Source organism: Eptatretus burgeri, chromosome 4 (assembly GCF_056783735.1).
Source record: "Eptatretus burgeri isolate ZD-2024b chromosome 4, Ebu_testis_v1, whole genome shotgun sequence".
Taxonomy (NCBI): domain Eukaryota; kingdom Metazoa; phylum Chordata; class Myxini; order Myxiniformes; family Myxinidae; genus Eptatretus; species Eptatretus burgeri.
Genome location: NC_140964.1, coordinates 124,031,880 through 124,054,275, shown reverse-complemented (window position 1 = coordinate 124,054,275; position 22,396 = coordinate 124,031,880). Strand labels below are relative to the sequence as shown.

The 22,396-nt window shown below is 42.1% G+C and overlaps 1 protein-coding gene across 6 annotated transcripts in view; it reads left to right on the top strand.

Moving 5' to 3' along the window:
* NPHP4 (nephrocystin 4) overlaps nt 1-22,396 on the top strand; it is a 571,934-nt gene that overhangs the window by 540,059 nt on the left and 9,479 nt on the right. For all 6 annotated transcript variants that reach the window (XM_085876134.1, XM_085876135.1, XM_085876132.1 and 3 more), the window contains 2 exons: nt 3,897-4,068; nt 10,160-10,339. In XM_085876134.1, the coding sequence (XP_085732260.1) occupies nt 3,897-4,068; nt 10,160-10,339 (352 nt within the window). The remainder of the gene's footprint in view (nt 1-3,896; nt 4,069-10,159; nt 10,340-22,396) is intronic.

The window sequence follows — 22,396 nt, the reverse complement described above, 5'->3', positions numbered from 1 at the left end:
CTCCCTCCAAGCCTCCCTCTCACCTCTCTCAAAAATTCCCCCCTCACCTTTCTCCCACCTTTCATCCCCCTCACTCATCCTTCTCAAAGTTGTCCCCCCTCTCATCCACCAAGCTGCCTCCCTCCACTGCACTCTCCCCTCCATCTCTTCACTCCACCTCCTCAAATCCTCAACTGCCTTCTTCCCCCTCTCTTGTCCCCCCTCTCCCCCAGCACCACAGAGCCTTTTCTCCTCCTCATTTGGTCCCCTCCCCGAGGTATTCTGCAATCCCCCACACTCTTTCAACAAAACCTCCTTACCTCCCTCCCCTCGTCCCTTGTCCTACCCTCCCCCTCCCCCCCACCCTCTGCACCCAAAGCCTCCTCCCTTACCGCTTCATTAAAAGTGTGGACCTCAAATATCCGGGGCCTTCTCTCAAACCTTTCAGATCTTTCCATATAGGTTGCCACTGACAAACCAGACATAATCTGCCTAATAGAAACTTTCCTCTCCCAAGACATGTCTGACTCCCAAGTATCTCTCCCCGGTTACTCCCTCCTCCAGTATGACAGACCTGAGCCTCGTCCTGGTGAAGGAGTTGTTCTCTTCATCAAAGACTCTATTCCTCACTCTCCATGCACTGCTCTCACTCCCCCACACCCACAGGAATACCTCTGGCTACGGCTTCCCCTCCACTCCCACCTCGTGTTTATATGTGTACTGTACCGTCCACCAATCAGTGATGACTCCATCGACACCTCACTATCCGAAAACATGGACCATCTTCTATCTTCTCATCCAAACTCTCTCTTCCTCTTATGTGGTGACTTCAATTGTCATCATGCCAGTTGGCGAGGTGTGGGTCCCTCTCTCACCTGTCATGGCACCTCAGCAAAAGCTTTCTGCGATTCATTGTGACTGACTCAATCGGTCAACTTCCCGACCCGGATCTCAACCAATGGTACTCCATCTCTTCTGGATCTGATTTTGACAAATTTCCCTGACAATATCTGCTGCTCTTCTTTCGCTCCAATCGGTTCTTCTGACCACGTCCTTGTCAAAATGGACATCACTCTGGCTGTCATCAGAGAACCACCTCACCGCCGTCGAGTCTGGCATTTCACTCAAGCCGACTGGCAGGGTCTCCGAGCAGCCATCAAACTTACAGACTGGTCTCCTATCACTACTTTCTCAAACATCAACTCATCCTGGGAATTCTTTCAAAGAAACTTGCTCTCCCTCATGCACAGATTTATCCCCTCTCGTGTTCAGTTGTTCTACCCTTCCTCCCTCCCTTGGTTTACTGAAGCTTGTGTCGAGGCAGTTGTCCTGAAACAACTTGCCTTTGCCTCATGGAAAGCCAACCCAACTGAGGGCAATCTCAGTTCCTTCCACAAAGCTCAGAACAAGTGTTTTTCTACCCTCAGGAGAGCCAGAAAACAACATCTTTCTCATCTCAAGTCTGAACTCTCAAACCTCTCTCCCTCCTCAAAATCCTGGTGGCGTTTAATCAAATCTGTTTCTGGTGTATGTTCCCCCTCCATCCCCTCCCTTACCTCAAATTGCCGCACTGCTGATACCGCACGTGATAAAGCTGAATGCCTCAACTCGGTGTTTGCAGCGAAATCTTGTATCCTAAACCCATCACTTTCTCTACCCACCCTTACCCAGTCGCACCCAACTGTCCCTGGACTCTGTGTCCTTTTCTCCTCACAAGGTGGAGAGCTTGCTTTCTAACCTCGACTGAGATTCTGCAACCGGTCCAGACGGTATCAGCCCACGTGTCCTCAAAGCCTGCTCTTCTGCTCTTGCTCACACTCTCTCTGTTCTATTCACCCTCTCATTTGCTCAAGGTCATCTGCCATCTGCTTGGAAATCTGCAAACATCACTGCCCTGCATAAAAAAGGTGCAAAAACAGATCCCTGTAACTACACACCAATCAGCCTTCTCCCAATCATCAGCAAGGTTATGGAATCCATCATTGCTTCAGACATGAAATCCTTCCTCTTCTCCAATGGCTTGATTTCAGAACATCAATTTGGTTTCAGATCAGGTCACTCTACCCTGGATATGCTGCTTCTGCTCTCCCATCAATGGATGGAGGTCCTCAATGCCAGACAGGAAATCCGAGCCGTATCCCTGGACATATCACGTGCTTTTGACACAGTCTGGCACCCTGCCCTACTCACCAAACTCTCTTCCCATGGTATTCAAGGCCATCTCCACTCATGGCTCGCAGATCTCCTCTCCTGTCGCAGTCAATGTGTGGCCCTAAATGGAGTTCTTTCATCCCCTCTTCCTGTGCAGGCTGGAGTTCCTCAAGGTGGCGTTCTGGGCCCTGTTCTTTTTCTGGTTTTCATCGATGATCTCTCCGTCGCTCTGGAAAATCCTCTATATCTCTTTGCTGATGACTCCACCCTCTGCCGTACCATCTGTCATCCCTCAGACCGGCAAGCAGCAGCTTCTTCGCTCACTGCAGATCTGGATAAAATCACAAACTGGTCCAACAAGTGGAACATGTCTTTCAATCCAGACAAATCTCACACTCTCACTATGTCTCTTCGAAAGGACCGTTTAGAAACCCCCCCCCCATCCACTTTCTCAACAATCCTCTGGAAGAAGTCTTTGCTTTCAAGCTTCTGGGTCTCACTATCTGCCATGACCTTTCCTGGGAAAGTCACATTTCCAACCTCGCCTCAAAAGCCAGTCGCCGACTGGGAATCCTCCGTCGTGCAAAGTCCTTCCTCGGCCCTCTTGAGCTCCTGACCACTTACAAAGCTTTTGTGCGTAGCCGGATGGAGTACTGCTCTCCCCTCTGTGCTGGTGCTCCTTCCTCCCACCTTTCTCGGCCTCACGCTGTCGAAACCAGGGCATTTAGGATCATCGGCATCTCCCGCAATGAAGCTGAGTCTTTGGGCCTCTCACTCAATCACCGCAAGTTAGTCGGTGGTCTTTCTGTCTTCTACCGTCTCCTCTCCAGCCTTGCCCCCTTGCTCTCTCTGCGATTTGTCCCCACTACATTTCCACAGGGCGCTCAAGGTCCGCCAACAACCCCCTTCTGGTAAAACTACCAAAATCACGAATCACTGCTCACCTTCACTCTTTCATTCCTCTTGTTTCCCGCCTTTGGAATAAACTCCCTCACTCTATTCTTTTCCATTCTTCCCTCCAGGCTTTCAAAACAGCTGTTCACCATCACCTCTTGTCATCCCCCATCCAAATCCCTGATCGTTTCTACCCCCGATAATCCACCCAAGCCCACTTCCTTCAATTCCCCTGCTTTCGTTCCTGAAAGTCCCTGTAATGTCCATCTTCTCTTCTCCATGTTCCCCGTCCCATCCCCATCCCTCTCCCTTCCACAGATCTCCTAATGTGTCTGTTCCCCACTGTTTTGTCCCTCCCACTCCCGCCCCTCTTGTCTCATGCCCCCTTGCTGTGCGTTGTGTGTTAGCTCTCACACGAGCCTCGACAAGGTATACAAAAAAAAAAACATTTCTCGACCGTCTGAAAGCTATTATGGTGAGGGTTTCATCCCAAGCCATAAGAGCTGCTCGTCTCATCAATGGAACCTCTTTTTCATCCTGGAAAATCTGTCTAACCCTGTCAACCAATTAGGATCTTCAAACAAACCCACCTTGGGACTCCACTCTCTTGGGGGGGTCGGGGGGAGGCCACTATCCATTTCATACTGATTATTTTATCCTGTTCTTTGTTTTTACATTTTTGCTCATGCTGTGCATTGATTTTCTTGCACCATAATGTCGTGCCATTTATTTATTGACACAAATTATTGTTGATGTCTCCAAATAAAATCTGTACTTTTTTTGATTAATTTTAATGCAATCGCTTTTCTCGTTTAGCTTTATGGGGAAAAGTTCCACCAGCAACGTTCCTAATTCTTGCCTTCCCTGAACAGTGACCGCTGGTTGTCCCGTCCGTGGATGTGCTGGCAGCTGCAAGTGCATGCCATGCAGCGCATTGACATCTCCTGCGTTCTGGGGCAAGCGAGTCGTGTGCCCCAGGTACTGCATGGGATGCGATCAACTCGCCAACTACACTGCTACGTCTCACACCCGAATATATTACAGGTATTATTATGGCACTTACAGATCAACCAGCTATCTTTGCTTTGCAGCTCTTGACATAAAACCTCTGTGATCTTGTTACAATCAACTTGCATATTCTTTACTTACGACACCAATTTTTTGTAATCGTGCGAACAAAATTCGAGTCACACAGCCGTTTGTCAAACAGTCATGTCCCCAGTAATTTGAATCTTTAGCACCTAACAGGCTAACAGCACCAGAGACCATTGGAGACCACCTGCCGCTATTTCAAAATTCGAAAGTTTGTTTTGATCACCATTTCTTCCATGAAAATCCATTTCACTGTCTATAATCAATCTTGCATATTGTTAAAATTTAAAATTAAGTGTTGGGAGGTGGAGGGACTTGTTTGCAAAAGACAAGATGGAGAGAAAATAATGCAGGTTCACTCGGTGAGATGTTTCAGGCTTTCTATATGGAAGGAAGGTCAGGAAGAATGGAATAACTTTTTGTTCTGAATGAGTGGGCACAGCAGGTGGTGATTTTTAGGGTGAGTGAGAAACTGATGTCTGCAAAGCTGATTGTTGAGTGGGGGGGGGGTGGGGTTGTTGAAAGCCATTTCAGGGTAATGTTCCTCAAGTGGGATGCCAAGATTGGGAAAAGAGGAGTTGTGGAATCGTGTCGAGGTGTTGTTGAAAGATTTTCCAGAGTGGGAAGGGGTAGATTTTGAAGGTGAATTGAATGGACATGCAGGTCGTAAAATCGTTGGATATCAATCACGTTATGGTTGGAAAGGCCATGGACCAGAAATGAAGGAGGAAAGCAGCGAAGGATTTGGAATCATTTGAGCAAACTGGGGTTTTTGTAAGAAGAACATATGATCATTTTCAAAAAGTGGACCTTGCAGGAGCCTCCTAGATTATTTCCTCATGAGGCAGAACGATAGATGTTGAATCCTGTGTTACTCGGTGATTCTGGAGGAGACTATGATGAGCCAACATAGGTTATTGGTTTGAGATTGGAACCTGGTCAAGAATCTGAGACATCAGAAAGGGAAAAGGAGGAAGAACATCAGGGTGTGGAAGATGGGGTGCCAATGTAATCAGATTCAAATAATAGGTTTATAGGAGTAAGGAGATGACAGGCTTGAGTAGAGGGAGTGGAGGGGAAGTGGAGGAGCATGAACGGGGGTCTTGTTGGAGGCAGCAGCTAAGATGTGTGGTAAAACTAAAGGAGGACCCAAAGTTAGTAATGTTGGTGCAACGTTTAGGTTCAGTCAGCAGACAGACAGAGGAAATAGGCTTTTTAATGAATGGCAGCCTAACTGGCTGGAGGATAGCGGGAGAAGGTAAGAGGAGGCAAAAGTGGAGAGAAAGGAATGCTGAAAGAAAGACGAGACAGGAGGTGTGGAGACGGTGATATGAAAAGTTGGACATGGAAATGAGGGAAAAGTTTACTTTTGAGGTGACTACGACCAGGAAAAGGGCTAAAAGCCATATTGGGGATATTAGGGTGATAAAACACAGTACTTAAAGAGGACAATAACAATGTTAGGAGATTTAATATTTTGAGGAGCTGCTAAATGTGGAGAATGGGAGGGATGAAAAGGAAAGGTCAGAAAGTTACAAGGGCCTGCAAGAGGAATTCCTTTTCCCAGAGTTGCCACAACCTCCCAATCTAAGATAGGGAAAACTCGTGAAATATTAAGGTTGGTGTGGAGATGATGAAGATATTGGGGTACAGAGGAGTGGATTGGCTTTGGCAGTTGTTGGTTATGGTGTAGGAGGAGGAAAGGATACCAAAGGATTGGCAGCCTGAGAGTCACTTCGTGGCTTCCTACAGGAATAAAGTAGTGTGTGCTATGGAGTGTGGGAATTACATTGGGTATCGATGTAACAGCTAACAAAAGGAGGCACGAGGGATCTACATCACAGGGTGTATCCCTGCGACCACTTGTGCAAAGGAAGGAGACACTGCTGTTGTAGCAGGAACATTAGCTCCTGGCTCAGAAATATTAACAGAATGTGAGAGATATTTTAGGGCATTTATTGGTGGCAGTAAGTCCTCTGTTAAAAAAATAAAACCTATTTGGTTCAACATTAGTAGCATCAGCAGCGACAGGTGGTTTGTTATCCGAGGAATCTTGATTTATTAACCTCCGCCATCTTCGAAGATGGATGGAGGTTACTGTTTTCACCCCTTTCTGTTTGTTTGTTTGTTTGTGAACAGTATTACGGAAAAACTCCTCGACGGATTTCGACGAAACTTGGTGGGGGGGTTAGGTATGGTCCAAGGATCATGCCATTAAATTTTGGACTTGGTCCCCCCCCCAAAAAAAAAATTGTTACCCCCCCCCCGCCAAAAAAGAGAATTTTTTTTTGCATGTCTGCATGTTTTAAGTGATTTCCAACCCCACCAAAAAAAAATTGTTACCCCCCCCAAAAAAAATTTAGAGAAAAAAAATTTTTGGGGGCATTTCTACTTGTTTTAAGTGATTTCCAACCCCCCCCCAAAAAAGTTAGAGAAAAAATTTTTTTTTTTTTGCATTTCTAGATCTTTTAAGTGATTTCCAACCCCCCCTCCCCCCAAAAAAATTTGTTGGAGAAAAAAAAAATTTGCAACTTTTTTTTCAACAAAATTTCGATTTCTTTTTTTGCATTTCTTCATGTTTTAAGTGATTTCCAACCCCCCCCCCCCCCAAAAAAAGTTGGAGAAAAGAACTATAACTGTCAGCACTGTTGACATCATATTTAATGAATAAGATGTAAGGTTCACTTGAGTGACCCAGCAGTATTGGCGGCAGAGGTTTTGCACTCTCCTGAGTGCTCCCCCTCTAGTTTGTTTGTGTGCTTGTTTATTTGTTTGTTTGTGAACAGTATTACGGAAAAACTCCTCGACAGATTTTGACGAAACTTGGTGGGGGGGGGGTTTGGTATGGTCCAAGGATCATGCCATTAAATTTTGGACTTGGTCCCCCCCCCCCAAATTGTTAGAGAAATTTTTTTTTTTTTTTTGCATTTCTACATGTTTTAAGTGATTTCCAACCCCCCCCCCAAAAAAAAAATTAACCCCCCAAAGTTTTTTTTTGCATTTCAACATGTTTTAAGTGATTTCCAACCCCCCCAAAAAATTGTTACCCCCCCCCCCAAAAAAAAATTTAGAGAAAATTTTTTTTTTACATTTCTACATGTTTTAAGTGATTTCCAACCCCCCCCCAAAAAAAAAATTTAGAGAAAAATTTTTTTTGGGGGGCATTTCTTCATGTTATCGGTGATTTCCAACCCCCCCAAAAAAAATTGTTAGAGATAAAAAAGTTTTTGCAACTTTTTTTTCAACAAAATTTCGATTTCTTTCTTTTGCATTTCTACATGTTTTAAGTGATTTCCCGCCCCCCCCCCCAAAAAAAATTGAGAAAAGAACTATAACTGTCAGCACTGTTGATGTCATATTTAATGAATAAGCTATAAGGTTCACTTGAGTAACCCAGCAGTATTGGCGGCGGAGGTTTTGCACTCTCCCTAGTGCTCCCCCTCCAGTTTACGCTTTGGTTTGGGGCAGGACTTTTTCAAATGGCCAAATTTACCACAACCACAACACACTCAGGTCAACGTTGTGGCACACCCTGTGTTTGTATCTCTTTCTATACTCTATGCAATAAAAAAACTGAACATGTACTGTATGTAGAATTCATAATATTATTGTTGAAGGACTCTTCCAGCATTCATTCCAAGTGCCTTTTTGGCATGAGGGGTGTGCAGAACACCTGATTGAAATTTTCTACGCATCGTAATTGTCATGCAATAATATTTCAGCATGTGCAATGCATGTACCCTTAAGTTTTTAGAGGTGGCATGAGAAATTCTGAGCAAATTTGAAATGATCTTTCTGAGACACCAGCATATGTATCATCCAAAAAACACATTCATTACATTCTTTAACAATCCATAACAGTGCTACACCTTCAAGAAAATGAGAGCAATCAAATCATTCGACACCTTCATGCAGGGCCTTCCGTTAGCCATGTTTCAAGGTGAAGATATGTGAGGAGAGGAACTGTTTATCACCTTCGAAGATGTTATCAAGCCACTGGATAAACAAGAGATATGCCAAGAAGTGGACGTGCCAGGATAATGACTCCCGCTCAGGACCAATATATTTGCATGACCCATCTATGCAATCTGTTTCAAACTGCCCAGAATACTGCAAACACACTTCCTGGACCTCACAGTGTAAGTGTCAACACCATCTTGAAGCATCTCTGTGATACAGGGATCTGTGCTCATTGTCCTGTACAGCAGCCAAGACCTGCACCAATGGTAGTCAAATCGGCATGTCTGATGGACACAGAGGCATTGGGCAAGTGTTGTGTTCAGTGACAAATTCAGGTTTCTTCTTGAAAGGCATGATGGCCATGCACTGTCGACAGAAAATGCAATGGATGATGTGCCACAGTCTGTGTGCTGGTTGCCGCAAATTTTGGACGTAGAAGTCTTGTCATAATGTGTGCTGGTATTGAAGAAGAGGGTGTGAGATGGAGGGAACATGTGAACAGAAAGGTTAAAGTCCAACATTTTTAACACCGGAAGTAGAATGCTGGAAGTATGCATTTCCCCCAATAGAATAAAGGTTGGAGAACCTCTGCTTTCTTGCTTGTGCATTGCACAGATTTGACAAAAACCAAAGCTTTCGAGCCTCTGAGTAAATAAACTTAATGGACTAAAGAAGCACATTTTAGTTATCATACAGAAACCATTATGACTCTCCTGAAGAGCTATGGTAGTTCTGTGCTGAATTCCAAATGAAACATAAATTAAATTGAAGTCGTAAATTTTCTTCATCGACTTGCAAATCCAACTTATTGTACGTTCTCCTGTTTCCATGAGAGTGCTTTTTCTTGTGATGTGAATCATTACTGTTACCATTACAATGAATTTTTTTCTTTTTCTCTATTTGCGCATTATAATGTTTGACTTGCAGTTTTTACTCCAGCCCACAAGCATGTCGCAAAGTCACCACATACCAGAAACTGTCGGTTGGGACTGAACAAGGAAACAATTTCGCAACTGATAGTCGTCTGGAATCTTCACTTGTAATATCCATCACATCATCTGATCCAGGTGTCTCGGGATTGTTAAGAAAGGAAGACATTGGTCATTGGATCTCGAAAGACCCTTGCAGTTGCAAGCATTCAGACGAACCCTTTGAGTGGCCTTAACAAGAGTATGCAAATCAAGTGCGATACTTTTCTGGGATCCTCTTTGACGGAACTAAGTTTGTAATGGTCATCAGTGCAATTGTGATTTACTGCTCTTATCACCAGCTGCTGGCAATGTCTTTTGTTTCTGTTGTAAGCTGTTTTCTAATGATGCCTCTCAGTTTGGAGTAATCTGAATAACTTATCAAACGTCATGAGAAACGTGAAGAGCAAAGAGCTGAAACCCTGTCCACGCTGAAGCAATCAACAGCAAAGGGATGTATTGCCTCTCGGTTGCCAAAGCAACTTGAAGAAAAGAAATCATTCTGGTGATCAGTTCTGCACTGCATGGTTGAATTTAAAATTGTTTTATGGTAAAAGGGCTGCAATTTTCTGGTGATGAAATTTTGGTTAAGGATGAAGCGACAACTGTTAAATTATGGTCGACTTTCCTCATGTCAAGGTCACCTTCAACTATACCTGATTTGGGATTCATTTGATTTTACTATGGATAGCTGAAGATGTCTTTAGCTTAAAGAGTTGTTGACCTTAAACCACGTATGTCTCCTCATTTAAATCGTTGAATCTCCGACTACGATCTCCACTACTCCGGTGTTGGATGACTCCCACATATTCTACGTTTTTATGCATTGTGTCTGAATGTTCTTGTGATTCACATTCAAGTACATTGGTTTCTATTGATATCTTTGTCTTTCAAATAATTTTTATACAATCTCCACTATAATGTGTTTAGACATGTGTTTATATTGACTGTTATTATATAATTATAGAATTTTGAAAAAAAAAAAATCACAAGCCTCTAAAGTACTGTTATTTTGCTTGACTGCAGTTAAACTTTGGTATTTGATGTCATCATTTGGCCCATTTTATTCTTTTCTATGTGTGCTTTTACACTGTACATTGAACACACTTCCCTAGGTGTCCCCAGCAGAAGCCTTCTCACTGCCCAGAGGCTCTACTCATGAGCTGATGCTAACTGCACGTCCCACTTACCCCAGCACATCCATCGTTCAACTGAACATCGTTGACCTGGAACATCACCAGCTCTTCGCCTCCTGGCTTGTGTGTCTATCTACTCGTGAGCCCCACATATCCAAGGTTAGCTTTTTTGTTTATTCTGGGATATCCGATCACCATCATTCTGCAGTCCTATTATAGTCTCTCTCCACAGGAAACTCACCCTCTGTGCTCTTTGTCCTTCCTTGCTCTTGCATTTTCCTGAACAAAAAGCAGTTTTTGACTCCTATTTACACCTCCTCATATACTCATGCCTTTCATTCTTGCTCATTTCAATCAAAAGTGAAAATATCCATGCTTTTGATATCTATATTTGATACTACGTGCCTTACTACTTTCCAACCGCTTTGTGAAAGCGTGGAAGGCATGTCACAGATTGACTTTCTCCCATAACAATGGGACATCTCATCTGCTAATTCCTATTTCACCAACTTTATGAATGTAGGATCAACATAGCAGTAATAATTCTCAAAAAAGGACTCTGCCAGGAGTTCCATCACACGAATCTACTGCATTTCAATATCCTGACTTCCACTTCTTCCCATCCAATCCAAACAGCGTGTTACACTTTCCCACTGACTTCCACATGCTTGCTTGAATGTACTTGTGTACTTGCATGAAGGGGCACTCATACTTCTGAATGAAAACGAGTGCATGTACCTGACCACACAAACGCTAGCATGTCCGATCGCACAAACACACCCACGCTTGCCTGTTTGAACAAACGTACACACACGCTCAGGTTCCCAAACCAACATGCACTCAACTCCACGAATACATTTGCATACAGGAACACAGACTCAAGATTATCTTTCGGGTCCACTGATTTTGTATGTAGGCTGATCGACAGAATTTGTAATACGCTTCCATTTTCAAAATGGTGTCCCAGCTTGTTGTATTTGGTTTTAAAGAAAAAGCAGGACAGTCCTGCTTACAGCTGTACATTCACGACCTGTCTGGGTGTTAAAAAAAATCGCATTCATGATTAAGTAATGACTTATCTTTATTGTTACATATCCAGGGAAATTCTTCTTCAGTGACAGTAAATTGAAAACATCATACATGGAAACATAAAGCATCAAAATCAACAAGAATAACAAGAAAAATATGGAAGATCGCCAACAAAATGGCGAAGAATTTGAATGGAGCACTCAAATTACACGTGGTATAAATTACTTTTTCTAAATATTATTCTTAAAAAGAAATATTATTCTGAAGAGAGATTTCAAAAAGATTGAAAGGGAAGGTTCTGATGTCATGTGTCATGCCGGCTTACCTTGACTGTTTGGAGACGGTAGCACTGACAGAGAGACAACGATGGAGGCTGCAGGTTTGCAAAAACAGTGGGGTCAGGAGGATTGTGGGAGTGAAGAGGGTGGATAGAAGGAGGATGGATGAACTGAGGGAGGAAATTAGTGGGCAGATGAGTTTGACGAGGAGATTGATATAATGCCGGCTGATATGGGCTGGCCACTTGGTGCGGGTGGGAGTAAAGAGAATGGCAAAGAGAGCAGATAGATTGAGGGAGCAAGGTAGGAGGAAAAGAGGTAGACTGCGGTTGAGATGGGAGGATTGTGTGAGGAGGGATATCCATAAGGTAGGGGTGGCTGGAGAGTGGAGAAAGTTGGCTGAGGACAGAGGGAGTTGAAGGAATATCCTGGTCAAGGCAGGGCAGAAGCGTGGTGCCATCGGACCTCACCCCTTAGAAAGGGAAGAGGTGTTGGAGAATAAGAAGCATTGAGGGAAAGGGTCTTCCCTGATGACACTTTTTCAAAAAGACCGTTCAATGAATGACTTTCATCGGTACATACATGCATTATCTTTCTTTGCAGCGCTCGCAAATAGAGAAACCCCATTCAGATTGAAGGTTCACCCACTTCAAATGCTGGTGTCATGACCTTTCTCAATCGTGATGTATTCCATACATTTAGATAACTTCACCAAGAAACCAAATTAATGACAAAACACTCATCAACATCAATGGATGTCAGGTCAGGTCAGATCTCTGACCTGCTACTGGGACCATGTAAACCTGTACGAACCTGTTCCATGGTCGGGTTGTCGGCGACTAAACCGTCTCCCCCACCAGGTTTTCTGGTGAGGAGGGTGTTTGGATATGGACACCCAGCAGGATTAAAAACAAAACCTGTCAAAGGGCGGAGGAGCTCCTTGTGAGCCAACGGCCATCCATATCTAGTGCCCAACTGTGTCTGTGGACGTCCTCCTGCAGTTGGGTTACTTTTTTATTAGGAGGTTGGTGGCAGGATTTGCACTCAGGCCACCGAAAAACCCTTCATTCCGCAAAACACACAAACGCAAAAAAATCTGAAAACCCACTCCGTGGGAGTACCTCCTGTGCAGCTTCCCTTCGCAGGGCAGCTCACCGGATGATGGGATTGGGGCAAAGCCTTCGGGACCCCCAATCTTTGATGAAAGGAGGGAAACGTCGGGGTAACCTCCCTAGATCAGATTGCAGGAGAGTGTGTCGGAGTGGTGCTGAGGTGTCGTCCATCAGACGGCAGTCTCCTTGGGTTAACCTGAGGCGGTCCCTTCGGGTGGGTGCCTGGAATGTCCTATCCCTAAGAGAGGATGATCACCTGTCTCTGTTATCATCTGAGCTCAAGCGTTTGGAAATCCGTATTGCAGCACTCTCTGAGGTTCGGAGACCGGATTGCGGTGATTTCCAATATTTGAGAGTTAGCTTATTAGAGAGCCACTTATCCTTTGGTGTACAGAATGAACAGTGGAGGTGATAATACACAGCCTTGTAGAGCACCATTATGCAAGATTGATCATGAAACGGAAAACCAAGAAGGAACCTGAAGAAGTAAAGAGCAAAGATTGAGTCATCAGGAGGAACCTGGATCGGATTCAGGTTTCAGCTGCTACTCCACAACCCTCAAACCCATCCAAATGCAGCCAAGTGAGCCTTACAGAAATCTTTCTGCAGAAATTCACTTCTCCTGAGAGATAGATAACGAAAGAGAGGAATAGAGAGTAAAAGAGATGAAAGAGAGAGGAAAAAAAGCAAGAATTACAATGAATGAAGCGAATTGTGAAAAAAAAATTGAAAAAAAGAAAGTTGGAAAAATATGTGAAGGGAACAAAGAACAAAGATGTCGAGAAGAATCCGGACAGTTAGATTTCAGCAGTTACTCCCCAGGCTCAAACGCAGCAACATGTACAAGCCACCAGAGGTCTGTCGGCGGAGAAGCACAGTCCACACAGCATCAGGATATGGTACAAACATAATGAAATGGAAGACCAAGAAGGAACCTGAAGAAATTAAGAGCAAAGATGGAGTCATCAGGAGGAACCGTTAACATTGATAAACCACCATTCACCTTCACCTGCTGTGGATGATCTAGTGAAAAACCTTCCACCAGAGTATGGTATGGGGGTTTAGGCACACATCACTCAACACTTTCAGAAAGGTAAATCGTTGCATCGTGTCAAAGGCTGATAATAAATCCATAAATAACACATGAACATAGGATCCATTCTGGTCAAGGTGACTTGTGATTAGATGAAGCAAACTGAGCCATGCATCTTCAACATCAAGTCTTGCTTTGTATTCCAATTGCAAAGGATCCAACTTGGAAGCTACATCTAATGTTATAAACCTCACTCTCAATTTTACCATACATTTGTGCAGGATTTAGGGAAGAGCAACAGGTCTATTATAATCATTGAGCTGCCTTTGGTGAACAATTTTTAGCACAGGACTAATGATGGACTGTTTCTGACAAATAGGTACAGTAAGCGTAATTAAAAGTAACTGAAACAATGAAGTGAAAACATTATTAAGTTTGAAGCATCACTCTTTCAAAATACAAGACGTAATGCCATCTGGACCACACTCCTTTTTACTCAACCCCCTAAAGCACTTCTCGACATTGGATTCATGAATTACTGGTATGGCACGTGCTTGAGCATCTAGATTCTCACAGACAGTCTCACATTTTTACCTGCAACATCAAATCTCGCATAAAAGTCACTCAATTCATCCGCAAATTTGTAATCAGGAACATTAATGGGAAATCTACCATCCTTCACCTTCTCGTTCATGCCCACAATATTTCCAAGTCCCCTCCAAGCGTTACGAGCATCACCATCATATAGTTATTCTTCAATCATATACCGTATTTTCTGGTGTATAAACTGCGGTCTTGTATTAACTGCACCCCTGTTTTTCACCCTAAAAAAACAAAACTTTTCCGTTGTATGAACCGCACCCATGGTTTTCACCCTCAAAATAAATGAATATATTGATCATTTTATTTTCTGACCAAGATCTAAAGACGTTTCAACATTAACTTCGTATGGAACAAAGCGACGGAGGTATCAACATGCTTCCTCCCATGTCCGCTTAATTTTGTCTAACAGTCTTATTGTCATTTTTTAAAAGTTGGAGAGGATAGGATACCAGGAAGTTTTTATTTTTCTTTCTTTTTTTTAATATTATAAATGGGATTTTTTTTATTTTTATTTTTTTTGCTGCTAGAAAAAGGAAGAAAAGGGATTCAGACTCGTGTCATACAAATTTATTGTGGCTCTGTGACCCTGGAAAGGGCCATTTGTGTTTGATGAAGTTTTTCAGCGAAACCTGAGGAAATCCTCTTCAATGCTTTCCTTGTCGAAGATAGCATATAACTCTTTGTCTGAATCAGGGTAGAGCAAGTCCCCATTATTGTCACCATCATTTGCAGCCTCCTCCTCCCAAATGATGTCGTCCTCTGTGATGTCCATGTTGGAGATGCAGCATTTCAGAAATGCTCACTTGATGATGTCCGACGGTATCTCCTCCCACACCTTGACGATCCAGAAGGTCTACCTTTCTCATCCTCCCACTGTTAGTGAAGGTCTTCTCCCCATTCATTATCCAGTAGGACCAGCAACGACGAAGTCCGTACTTGAACAACTTGTTGATGAACAGATCGAGGGGCTGCAGGAGCGATGTCATCCTGCCTGGGATGATGACAAGATAGGTGTTGGTTCGATGGAGCAACGCTTTGATGTCGTCAATCTTGTCACAAATGAACGCGTCCAGGCCTAGCATGCTCCGTCGTCCAGCGAGACCACCATCCGGCCGGCTACTCCAGACTGTACACACCTAGTCCTGGACTAGTCCCTTGTCTATCCACCCCTTCCGCTGCACACAAGCAATGATGCCGGCTGGAAACTTGTCTTTGGGCATTGTCTTCCTCTTCAACAGGACAAACGTGGGAAGCTTGCCACCATCTGTGATGCAGGCGAGCATGACATAACAGGGAATCGGTCCTTCTCGTGACCAGTCGTGTTGATCGTTACATTGCATGCAAGCTTATTTGAGGCAGGTGCTCCATTATGAGACTTGCAGTGGTCCTTTCCCTCCAGAGACCGGATAGCATCTGTTTGCTTGTCGAATGTAACTGGTGTGTTTTCCCTCAAATGGACGTGGGACAAAAAGGGGTAGAGCTGAGAGTGAGTTATGAGAGGTTTGGTGCACGGCTTCACGTGAAGGACGCTCTCGCTGTTGTTTTTCTTCTTTGCTTTATTCGGAGTGTTAATGAAGTTATTATACACTCGATCTGCAAGTGTCTTCGCCAAAGACTCTAGCTATTGTGAATAATAATTCTTCTTTTGATGTGAGACCAGGTGTTCTTCTTTTGTGTTTAATGGCGTTTTCAGAGCCGCGAGGCTCTATATATGCCGCACACCGAAACTCTGGGCATCTCCAGTTTTTTCATTTATTTAATTTCTGCACACAGTTAACAAGACGCTGTACAAACTCTTAACCTGAACCGATTTTCGAAATTTAGTGTAACAGCAATTCTGACTAATGGTGTTCATTGTGTTCTGCTGAAAGGTGTTCATTTGGAATATAATTGAAATTCAGCATTGATCGTTTTTAAGATTGATTTTTTTTTTCTATACCCATGTATTAACCGCAACCCAAACTTTTAACTTTTTTGCCAATAAAAAAGTGAGGATTATACACCGGAAAATACGGTATAGTTTATTGTTCAAACTGTGCGACCATTTACACTTGGCCATGGAAGAGTGCAGTTCTTTATTAGTCACCCTGAGGGTGCAGTAATCCTTCTGCAGGAATGCAAGTTTCTTCTTGCTCAAACAAGCATTAACTTCAGCGATAACCCAAGGTTTGTTCTTGAGAAACATGCGGATGGTTCTCGCTGTCGTCACAAGTTTCTCACAGAAGTTCATGTCATCTGTGATAGTCTCAGTAAGTTCACTGGGGTCCTCACAGGAGTTAAGAAAAATGCATCCTAGTCTGTGCATAGGAAACAGACCTTGAAATACTCGTTATCCTCCGCTGTTGTAGTTTTAACCCTCTTGCACAGAGCAAGTATTCTTTTCAACTTTTGTCGATACTTTGGCAAAAGATGGACAACCTTATGATCAGATTGCCCGATCGCATGAGGAAACTTCTCCACATAAGCATGTTCCATGTTGCCGTAACATTTTTATTTGGATCTGAAGAAAAACACAGGACAATCCTGCTGATACATTCTCGATCTGTCTGAGTGTTAAAAAAATAACATTAATGAGATAGAATAAATAAGATACACCATTAAAATTGTGCTACTCAATAAACCACATTTTTATTATGACATTTTTGCTTCAGCGATATGTAGATGGCCCTTACCCGTGTCCCTTCCCTGTAGATTTAGCGATGATGTGGCAATGTTTGATAGCTTTATCCATCTGTACTGATTGTTTGCCTGTGAGTTGTTTCCTCAATACCCACACTCTTTTTACTGAATTGCTTATGAATATACTTCTCAGATATCCCACTTGGTCCACAGAGTATTTGGCCTACAGCTATCCCACTTGGCCAACAGAGTACTGTACATACAAATATGTAGAGATGTGGTTTGTGCATCTAAACATTGAAAAATATGTAAAAAGACAGCAAGAGCATTAAAGATAAACACATTGCTCACTGAACATTATTTGTGTGTACTCGATTGTCTGTGAAATACTTGTGATGTCATAGAAGTATTTCACAAATTCATGGGCAAGGCGTGGCTGCATCCATGTAAATTTCTGGGAAATTCACTGAAGCTATAGATTTCCAATCTAATGCTGCACCTTCGTATTGAAGGATATAAAATGAAAAAATAAACAATGATCAGATGTAGTAAATCTTGGTTTTTGAAATGTTAGTTCACCTCCAAATTAAACGACACACGATACTTAAACAGCTTTCATATAATTTGCATGAGTTGATAATAAATTTAAACACAAGAGTTATGTGACATCATGGTCACATCTCTCCTTAATTACTTACTTTACTTATCCTCATCATGTCTTTCGACACATAAGGCCACAATAAAATCTCACCATTTCTTCCTGTCTGTCACTAACTCTTACATTTCTTTCACTTCCACCCTATTGAAAGCTTTTAGTACTGCTCGGACAGTCTTCCTCAAAGAGTATCTTGGTCTTCCTCTCTTTCTTTTCCCTCTTGGTGTCCAGAACTTAACAAATTATCAGATTGTCTTCATCTTTCCTCATTACATATTCTCCACTCCATGTCCTCTCTTTAATTTATAAATTAATATATTTTTGACCCGTTCTTCTTCCTGCTTCTTCATTTGAGGTTATTTTTAGTCAGAAAACCTTTAAAATCCCCCTCAAACATCTCTGCTGAAATCCTCGAAGTTTGCCCTGTATCTTTTTGGTTATCTTCCAGCAGTCTACACCACATAAAACAAGAACGAGAATTGCTTTGCAATACATGTCACCTACTGGTCCGAATGGAGAAGAAGAAACGCGATAAATCGCTTTGTTTGGGTCTAATCGGCAAAATATATGGAAAACCAATTTTCATTTACTGGTATTTTTTTATAAACTAGAAACCAAAAAGACAACTGGGATAACAAATTGAAGATGATAAAAATTAGTTTGCTTCAACGCACGCTCGAGCCGAAACCAGGACCCAAATGAAGAAGAAGAACCTATCTCACCCACCATGTTTCGTTTATTTCTAGGCTTTGCCTATTTCATTTTACAAATAACCCGATGTGCATACACGAAACAAAAACGTGTATGGCTTATGTGCACATATAATACATTGTAGTTATATACCGGGGATCATTCCTTCCTTCCTTCAGCCTTCCAAATGAAATCAGCCTTCCAAAAACTTGTGAAAGGTGATCCAATACTCCAATCCCATGCAAATGCATTCACTTTACTAGGCAAGAACCACACTGACATAGAAAACCTCAGCAGCCAAGTGATTGCTTTTACGTTTGGGGGGAAAAGTACATGTTCTCTGGCAGCATTGCGTTATGATATACTCACAAAGAAAGTCGTCTCTGCAAAATCATTTGTTCTGCCCAAACTTCGTCCCCCAACTGTGTCTTCCACCAAATTCCATTGTCTCAGGGTGTACTTTCAGACTATGACATGGATGGGGATGGACAGTGATATTGATCCTTTCAACTGGAGTTCGAGACTTGAAGAAAATCAACTTATACCCATAATGTCTGATATGAATGCTGCACCTGATACTATTAAAAAATGGTACAATGCAATTGCGCAATTGGTTGCAATACCCCCTGTTGCAGTTGCAAAAGACATGGGCTTCCATGTACTTCTGCATGTGGATCATGCCAACTTACGTCCTGTAGAAATTCGCACAACCGGCTTTCAGAGGAACTAGAGGACAGTTTTGAGGACTAAACCGAGACGGTGAAAGTGACAGTTACTTTTTTTACGATTGAATTTCGTATGTATTAAATTTTTTCACTGAATTCTTTAATATACTCCCTGAAATACATTATTCTGAAATATGTCAATAAAATTTACTCTAAAAAACGGATATTTGAATTATTTGGCCCTAAAACTGATTTACAGGTGAAATAATATGGGAGTTATTGGTAGGTGCCTTCATTCATGATTGTTGGCCGCCATCTTGGATTTACGGATTCGATGGACCAAGTCATAAATCCATTGATACCAATTCTTTGACCTTTAAAACCTGAGGTGAGATACAAAAATTATTGTTCAACACCGAATAATAAGGAAGTTGCAGCCACCTTCCTAATTTTCAGGGTCAGCCATGGCCATCTGAGAACTGACCCAGTTTAAACCCACTTCTGGTGGTCTGATTTTGGTAGACTTTTTTCTGTCGTTTAAAACACCCAGTGGGTAAGAAAGACACTGAAAAACCTTTTGTTAGAATTTGTTGAGGGTCTGATAGTGTATTGACCCATCTGAAATACATACTGGAATTGAAGGATTCTGCCCACAAACTATTTCATTTGTGGGCTCCAAAAATTACTCCTTATTTAATAAATAAGAGATTCATTAAAAATTCTGTTTTTTAATTTGTTTTAAACATTAAAAAATGGTTGCCATGGTTACTTATCAATTTCACATGCTTACAAGGGCCAGACATGGTGTTTCCTGATCTCATATAAAAGAGCAAATAGTTGCGTGCAAAAGGGCATATTTGTACTCAAAAGTGCACAATTCTTCCCCAAAATGGCATACATGGCCAAGACTCGTTCAGTATGAAAGCAAAGCCTGGTGTTGGCTTATTGGTCAAGGCGGCTGTCTTAAGATCTTACGGTTTGAATTCAAGCCCTTGTCACGTTGTTAAATATCCCCAGGTGGGTTGATGCAGCCTGACATCCTTCTGAGGGTGGCAAAATGAATACGAACTTACTGGAAGCAAGGGGCACTGCATCCGTGGCACAGCCATGCTCCTGGCAATGATGCAACCAGCAGCCACATTTGGCATACAAAATAATAATAATCTATATATTAATACTGAAGGACCAATTTTGTGCTCCTCCGATCGGTCGCGTCACGTTTTTCTCGGTACTGTGACTTGAGAAGATTTGACACGGTGTTTGTACGTCAAAGTAGACACGTGCACAAATCAGGGGACTTCTTCACAAGGAGTAGTGCACACCAAAAATGTCGTGTACAAGGACGTTTTGTAGGCCTCATTAGGTAAGGCCATGGAGTACATCGACTGGGATCCGGCTCTTCCAAGAGCCGCCACTGGTTGTCACTTGTCATATTGGGCTCATGGAATGGAATCCGTCTGTTACGGGGTTTCGGCTCGTAATTATTATTATTATTATTATTATTATTATTATTATTATTATTATTGTTATAGTATACTAGACGACCCTGAACACGTTGGGTTCCCGTTGTCATAGCGGTTGATAAAAAAATCATTTCACAACAAAAACAAACAAAACAAAAAGATAGTTCCAGCAAACTCTATCGCTGACGTTGTTTGCATTGATCAAATAATCCCGAAAAGTACTTCACTGAATCGGGAATTGATTTTTTAATAATTTTTTTTCGTTGCCAGATTTGAATGAAACTTGATATTGCACATCAATGTGAAGAAAGGAATTTGTCATTTGTTCAGGATGCCAGCAGTTGCTCGCCTGCTACTCTTTGAGGATACCATAGGATCTTTAACATCCACCAACTAATACTGGCAGATAGAACGTCGAGTTTGACATCCATCTGAGGAATGGCACACACATTTATGAATCACCCTGCCTGTGAACCACTGGTGTGACAGTTTATAGCTGGGTCGGGATTTGAACCCAGGTTAGACAGCTTAAAGATGAGTGTGCGTACCTCTGGACCATCCTGCCAGCCTATATATACACATACAGAGTATACCATATACTGAGAAAAGAAAGTCGAAGAAATTATTGTGCGTAATCTTCTAAACACAATTTTATTTATTAATGAACACGGAAGTATTAGATCAAAATAGCGATGTTTATTTTAGGCTTAAAAATACATCGTTCTTTGCCGATACTAAATGTTTGAGATTTTTTATAAATCATTTCAAGAAAAATAAAGAAGATAGCTCCAGCGAACTATACTGCTGAGGTTGTTTCCATTGATCAAATTCTCCCAAAGAGTACTTGACTGAATGAGGAATTGATTTTTTTTAATACCTTTTTCGTTGCCCAATTTGAACGAAACTTGATAGTGTACACCGCAGGAGAATTGTGAGTTAGGTGGCCCTAAAATTTTTGTGCTATCGTGTAATGTTTTGGCTGTATTTCGGGAAAATACATACATACATACATACAAGATGAGAGTTTGAGTAATATATAGATAATCTCATCAGTTTAGTTTTGGGGATATTAATTTTCAGGCCTACTTTTCTCCCCAAATGTTTTGTCTTTTCTTAAATCTTTCAAAACGTATTTGAGATGAGCAATAAATCTCCTTCATAACTTTACGAGCCAACCATTTAATTTTTTCCTTGCCTTCAGTGGTCTTTAACATAAGTACATCTCTTACCATCAGAAAAAGAGTTGGCAAGAGCGTGCATGTTTATTAACCTCCGCCATCGAAGATCGGAGGTTACTGTTTTCACCCCTTTCTGTTTGATTGTTATCTTGCCAAAACGAAGTTTTTGCAAGATATGTTAGTCAGCTTGTATGTTTTTTTTTGTCTGAAATCACGTATCAATCACTCTGCAGAGCACAGTTATCATTGGAAATTTTTGTAACTTTGCATATCAGAGTCCTATAGAGGTCCCTTTCAGCGCATAAAATTTTCAAGGTCAAGGTCAAAGGTCAAGGTCACTTTGTCGCAAATCAGGGGAGTCGACGAAACCCTTTTTATTTTGAGTAATTTTGATCGGATCGTCTTCAAACTTCATGGAAATATAGTTCATGATCTGGCGCTCAGCTGATTAATTTTTGGTGGCGATCGGCCTTGACCTACATTATTAGCGCTGGAGGTCGAAAGTTTTTGACCCCAAGGTCAAATTTTGAAATCTTAGATACCATATCGAGTAATACCTCAAATGAAAGCGCTTGATAAGTGCTTTCCAGATCTGTCAAAAGTTTGACGCTATGACGTCATTTGATGACGTCATGACGAAAAAACGGATTTTTCATGAAAATTTTATTTCCTCAGTTCTCATCAAAATCTCTTGATATTTCATGTACAACGGTCCTGGAGAGATACCATTAACCGATCGAAAATATAAAGGTCAAAGGTCAAGGTCACAAAAAGGTCAAGCATCAAGGTCGACGAAACCCTTATTTTTTGAGTAACTTTAATCGAATAAATAAGTCACTCATGTTCATATTTTGGCAAGATACTGGTCACCCTGGGGGTGACATTGGTTTT